This window comes from Humulus lupulus, chromosome 4 (genome assembly GCF_963169125.1).
Source record: "Humulus lupulus chromosome 4, drHumLupu1.1, whole genome shotgun sequence".
Taxonomy (NCBI): Eukaryota; Viridiplantae; Streptophyta; class Magnoliopsida; order Rosales; family Cannabaceae; genus Humulus; species Humulus lupulus.
Window position 1 is genome coordinate 114,600,183 of NC_084796.1, and position 6,432 is coordinate 114,606,614.

The 6,432-nt window shown below is 39.8% G+C and overlaps 1 protein-coding gene across 1 annotated transcript; it reads right to left on the reverse strand.

Annotated features, from left to right (window-relative positions):
- Positions 1 to 4,999: 4,999 nt before the first annotated feature.
- LOC133832487 (uncharacterized mitochondrial protein AtMg00810-like) lies at positions 5,000 to 6,175 on the reverse strand. The gene has a single exon (XM_062262823.1). The coding sequence runs from the start codon at positions 6,173 to 6,175 to the stop codon at positions 5,000 to 5,002; it is 1,176 nt and encodes a 391-aa protein (XP_062118807.1).
- Between the last annotated feature and the right edge of the window lie 257 nt (positions 6,176 to 6,432).

Here is a 6,432-nt window from a genome sequence, read left to right on the forward strand (position 1 = left end):
GCTTCATGGCCATCTCGGCCACCAGGTCCGCGTTCCTATGAGCCAACAATGTGTCCTGGAACAAAACAAAGTTAGAAACAACACAAAAAAAGGAGAATAATAATACAGAGACTTACCATCATGGCCTGATGACAGATGGCCTGGGAGATGAAGAGGGCATCATCGCTAGCCAGAGTGGCGTGGCGTTTGATCCAGAGGTAGGACATGGAAGTCCCCACTTAGGCCAGCAAGTCTGCGGTGAACGGGGCCAAGTCCTTCCCCAAATTGGGCTGAAGTGCAAGCTTGGCTCCCAAGCGATCCACGATCTGTTGGGGAGCATTGAAAGGCTCATCACACCAGAGAACTCCACGTTCCTGTGAGTAGTCAAAGCCCTGGCCATCTCGTCCTGTTTGTCACGGTCCTTGTCCTAAGTCCAGGACACCATCCTTATCCTCTCCTCTTGGACGACCAAATCCCCTTCCCTAGGAAGATCCTGATTGATGGGGAGCACATGAACATCTGGGAGCTCTGATGTAATAACGAGACCATCTCCGAGGGAGTGCGCTTGGATCAAATTGGATTCCCCCGCTGCCTTGGCCTTCTAAGCCCACTCCACGAACGCCATGGCAGCAGCGTCCGCCTTCATTTTCTTTGCCCCGCCTTCTACTCGAGGCTCCTACTCCAAATTTATAACTTGGAAGGGAGTAGGTGGGGGTAAATGCAGCTCAACTGATGCCGTGGTGGCCGGGGCGACAGCTTGAGATCCCTCCAGGGCCCCCGCGGTCGGTTTTGTAGACTTAACCATCAAGTTATTGATCTTCGTCTTAGTCAAGCCCTTGGCAGCCTTCTTCATTACTGCCTTGGCCCTAGTAACCCTAGCCTCAATCATCTGTTTCATCTTGGCCACGGGATCAGCCACGTCTGGTTCACCTAAAGTAAGAACAAAGTACAAATTAGTAACGAAGCGGGAAGTATAAATAAAAAAGAGCATATGAAACATAATACATAAACAAAAAAAAACTTGCAATTCTAAGTCCTTCGGGACGGACACTTATCTATGAAACGGGCTTGACTTAATTCTCCTAGGGAAAAAGCATGAATTTGATCCCCCGTCTCATCCAGGCCCAAAAAGCTATCATATTGGATGAACCAGAAAAAATGAATAAGGGTCATCATGTCCACGATTATAGGGTTAGGAAGCCCCCTGTTGCTAGTAGTCCCTGTTAAATAGCCTTGGTTCTGTTGCCTATTCATAACAAAGCCCTCAATATGAGGAGCATAAGTAAAAAATGGAGGCATTTTTCCTGGCCCGGAGACGCTGGCTCCAGGAGCTCCAGTGTTGGGCTCCATCCCCTCGAGCAGGTCGTCCAGCTCCTCGGACATGGCCCGCTCCTTGAGGCGTTTTAGCTACAATTTTCTCTTATCGGTCTCTGCTTTGACCTCGGCTTCCATGACCTCAATATGGATGAGGTCCAACTCCTCCTGAAGAGACGGGTCCCTCTCGCACTGAAACCCCCGAGGTTAAGGGAATTAATTGACTAATGGCCAGCAAGCAGCCCGACTGCCCGGAGATTATTCGTGTTAACCAACCCCCTCCCCACCCCCACATCCAGGTCATCTGTGCTGAATGTGGCATACTTCTTCTTCCTATCCAAGATGAAATTGGTCATCTGGGTCTGAGCATATGGACCTGTCCCAACAGAACATAACCATTCAACAAAAAGATAAAGAGAGAAAGAATGAAAGGAAAGTGTGAAGTGGGAAAGTAAATCTTACCCACACATTGAAAATCCAGCACTAAATTCTTCTCCAGAAGGAACTTGGCTATCATAAACCAATATTGTCTGACATTCGGGGGGGGGGGGGGGGTGTTTCTAGGTGTTGGATGGAGCCAAACTGACATTACAGGCCTTATGTCTATAAAATCTGACCCGCGTCTTGTCCTTGGAGTTTAGTTGTAGCTCCAACTGGTAATTGTATAGCACCACTGAGGGAGTGGGCCCCTTCATCTATTTCCAGGTGCAGAACACATACCACCCCGCGAGCAATTTGTACACCTAGGGCAAGAGTTGGAACGGTGCGATCCCCACAAACTGGAGGAATCACACAAAATAGTCGTGAAGTGGGAGACTAGCCCTCGCACTAATGTGGCCCTTGCTCCAAGCCCTGAATGCACCCACTCCAGTGTCGACCATTTCTTCCGTCTTGGCCAACCTATTGAAGAAGAGTCCCGAAGTCGACTCTACCCTGAAGGATTTCTCCAACTTGTTTAGCAATCGGTAGTTCCAGAACTCGTTCATCTCCACATCCATTTCCCACGTATTTCCAATGGGAAGCTTATGCGCCTCCAGGATGACTGGGGCCACATTTACCTCATCCACAAGATAATGTGTGATGCCATGAGCCATGATCAGGGACCTGAAAGCAACAAGGAAAGAAAACACCAAGTAGTTACTACTAACACTAAAGAAAAAGGGTTGAGGGACAAGAATTCTCTGAAATTTCATGGAGAAGTTCCCCTCGGACAGTGCTCTAGGAACAAATATTGTCCCTAGAGCATAAGTCGGGAACTAAAAGCAAAACAACTTTGCAGAGAGAAACTAATTCACTCGGATGGTTTTAAGGCATTCGTGTAATGCCCTGGGTAGCCAAGACCGTTACACTATGTATTTATAAAGGTGTGGGACTTGCTAATCAACTCACTTAGTTAAAAAAATGTGTCACTGACATCACTAATGAACTAGGGTTAAAAGGGTTTTGGTCATAAAATATATATTTCATATAATTAAATGTTTTGTACAAGGGATCCCAAAAGAAATAGTGTTTTAAATTTAGTTTACAAAATTTCCAGAGTGCAAACAACCACTAGCCACTCTAGGGGAAAAACAGACTTTTATGGTCCTCCTGTTCCTGTTTTATCCTCAACCGTGGTGGCCGAGCAGCTGATCATGTACATTTTGCTCTCAGAGCTCTCCGATTCGGGGCTGATCAAGCTTACCATTGCCTTTACCTGCACCACATAGCACCCGTGAGTCAAGACCCAGCAAGAAAATATAACATTATAGCACAAACAATGATAACAATTGAATAATCCTTACAGCATGTTCATACACTTATCATGCCACATTAATCACATAGTCCATAGACATAACCAGAGAGTCAACAAACCAACACTCAGCTATTCAGCATGACAAATCCATCAATCAATAATAATAATCAAGTCACATGATAATCACGGTCGACGCCCTTAGGTCGCACCCTCTGTTTATCCCACTGACTCTGGTCCCCTTAGCTTTAAAGTTGTTTGTAATACCATATGATATCTTTTAAATATAAAATAAGAATATACTTTTTAGTAACTTTTCAAACACAACAAAAAAGGACTCATCACAACCATCTTCTTGGGCGGTGGCAAGAAACCCATCCCAACAAAAATAATGCTTAATTTTTTGACTCTTTGATTTAACTTTTACTAAAATAAATTAAAAAGCAGCTACAAAATTACTTTTTATACATAATAGAAACTATCAATTAATTTCCAAAAATAAACTTGGAGTTAATTAACTAAAATAAAGTTTTTTTTGTAGAAGTACAACTAATCATTATCCAATTAGTATCTCAAGCAACTAAATGATTGATTTTGATTTCGGCGATGGCGAGAAAATATATGTTTCCCACATATCAAATTGACCATTTTGAAAAATAGGTCGTGATGATACTGCTCTTTAGCCGAAACAACCAATGGTGTGACGAAAATTTTATTTTAAAGTTGTGGAGAAGAAAAAGAAAGAAGTAATTTTAATGCTATATTATTTGAAAAGAAGGGTAGGAAGGACGATATATTTAGCATTAAGATTCACATTGAATTTTTGAAATTAAAATGATAAAACAAGTGCCATATATATGTAAATTTCTCATAAAGCAATAACTAAAATATACCCAAATTCCAATTCCATATCAAATTACAATATAAACTCTGGTAAATAAAAAATTATAAACTCAAATTATTAAAAGTTTACTTAAAATCCAAAATATCAATTATGAAGTTAAAGTCCAAATTACAATTCAAAGTTCACAACACAGTCATATAGTCCAAATTACAAGCCCAAGCAGTCTGATTAATGTCTCTCCAAATTACCAATCATGTTCAAACAAATACAAACCAATCTCTAAAATCTAATGTTGATCCAAAGTACTCAAGCAACCCCTAAGAAAAAAATAGGCAAACACAAATAAATAATGGGGAGTTGTATATTACACCTCGTACGAATACACTCTTTTTTTAAAAAGAAATTATTATATATTTATTATAAAGTAAAATAATTAAAATGTACATTTTAAAATCTTTAATTATATTCATAAAATTTTATATATAATATACCCTCATTTCTAAAAAAAATTAAAATTATATATTTTTTTCCATTTAAATTGAGTCTTTTTAATCTCTAAATATTATGTAACAACACAATAACGCAATTTTCTTCATTTAAAAAGAATGAAAATTTTCTTCCTAGAAAAAGCATCTATTATATGAAAGTAAATTTATACTATTTTAAAAAAAATTTAATAAATTTATCTTTGAAATTATATCAAATATTTTTTTTTTATTTATCTATTTTTGTTAAGCACTATTCAATTTGTTCATTAGAACATTTACTTTCTAATTTTAATAAATGATGCGCATAATTTTGTTTGTTTATTTTTTTTTTGTAAAAATGGCCATAAAACTCAAAAAAATAGTATATGAAATACTATAAATAAAAATAGCTTTCTATTGCGGAAGAGAGAAAAAGTTCTACAAGAAAAGAAAATTGTATTATAAATCTGAAAAAATGAATTCATACGATTACAGTAGTGTATCAAGAACTTATATATATAGAAAAATAATAAGGAGAGCTAAACCGACTAAGGCTAAAATATCAAAGATAAATATCCTAACTAATCGGATTAATGTCTACTTAGAATAACAAAACAGAGAACAATTCTGTTATTCTGTTATATAAAATCTGTTACCCCCCCTTCAAGGTGGACTGTATATGTCATATATAGACATCTTGGCTATGTGAGAAGTGAGAGTAGTGGAAGGTAATGGCTTGGTGAAAGCATCAGCAAGATGTAAGGTACTGCTAACAGGTATTAGGTGGATAGTTGATTGTTTAATCTTGTCCCGGATAAAATAACAGTCTAGCTCCATATGTTTTGTGCGTTCGTGAAAGGTAGGATTGTTGGCGATATGAATGGCGAACTGGTTGTCGCAGTAAATGAAAGCTGGAGTGTCTTGTGGAATGTGGAAATCAGTGAGTAAATATTGTAGCCAGGTGATTTCACTACTAGTAGCAGCCAAGGCCCGGTACTCTGCTTCAGCAGAGCTCTTGGAAATGGTTGGTTGTTTTTTGGTGCGCCATGAAATGAGGCAATCGCCCAAGAAGATGTAGAATCCAGTGGTGGAGCGCCTAGTGATGGGGCATGAAGCCCAGTCCGAATCTGAAAAACCCCGAAGGTGCAAAGAAGATTTGGCTGAGTATAGAAGCCCTTGGTCGGGGCTGCCCTTGAGATATCGAAGCAAATGATGTATAGCCTGCATATGAGGAGTGCGGGGATGAGACATGAACTGGCTAAGATTGTTTACTGCATATGTGATGTCCAGCCATGATAGTGTGAGGTAGAGTAAGCGACCAATGAGTTGTCGGTATGAGGAAGGGTCTTCAAGAGGGGTCCCTTGTTCATCATCCAACTTGATTCGAGGGTCCATAGGGGTCTTTGCAGGCTTGCTTCCTGTGTACTCTATACCATTGAGAAGTTGTAGAGTGTATTTGCGTTGGGACAAAAAAAGTCCTTCTTGTGCTCGAGCGATTTCAAATCCCAAAAAATATTTCAGTGGTCCGTGTGCTTTGAGTTTGAAATGAGTGTGCAAAGAGTCTTGTAGTTGGTGTAGAAGAGGCAGATTGGGACCGGTGATGATGATGTCGTCGACATACACGAGGAGAGCAATGAAAGTATTGTTTGATCCTTTGGTAAACAAAGTATAATCTTCTTGAGATTGAGTGAAGCCTTCGTGAATGAGAGCATCTGATAATTTCTGATACCATTGTCTGGAGGATTGCTTTAATCCGTAGATGGATTTGTGTAGCCTGCACACCATAGTTGTATCTACACAAATAGAAGGAGGTAGAGTTAGACCCTGAGGAATTGTCATGTAAACTTCCTCATGGAGATCTTCGTTGAGGAAAGCATTGTTAATGTCAAGTTGAAGAGTATGCCATTATTTAATGGCAGAAATAGCAAGAAGGAGTTTGAATGTGACCATCTTGGCCACAAGAGAAAAAGTATCAAAAAAATCTAAGCCTTCTTGTTGTGTGTAGCCTTGAGCAACTAGGCGAGCTTTATATCGATCGATCGAGCCGTCACTATTATGTTTGATCTTGTATACCCATCGACACCAAAGGCTCTCTT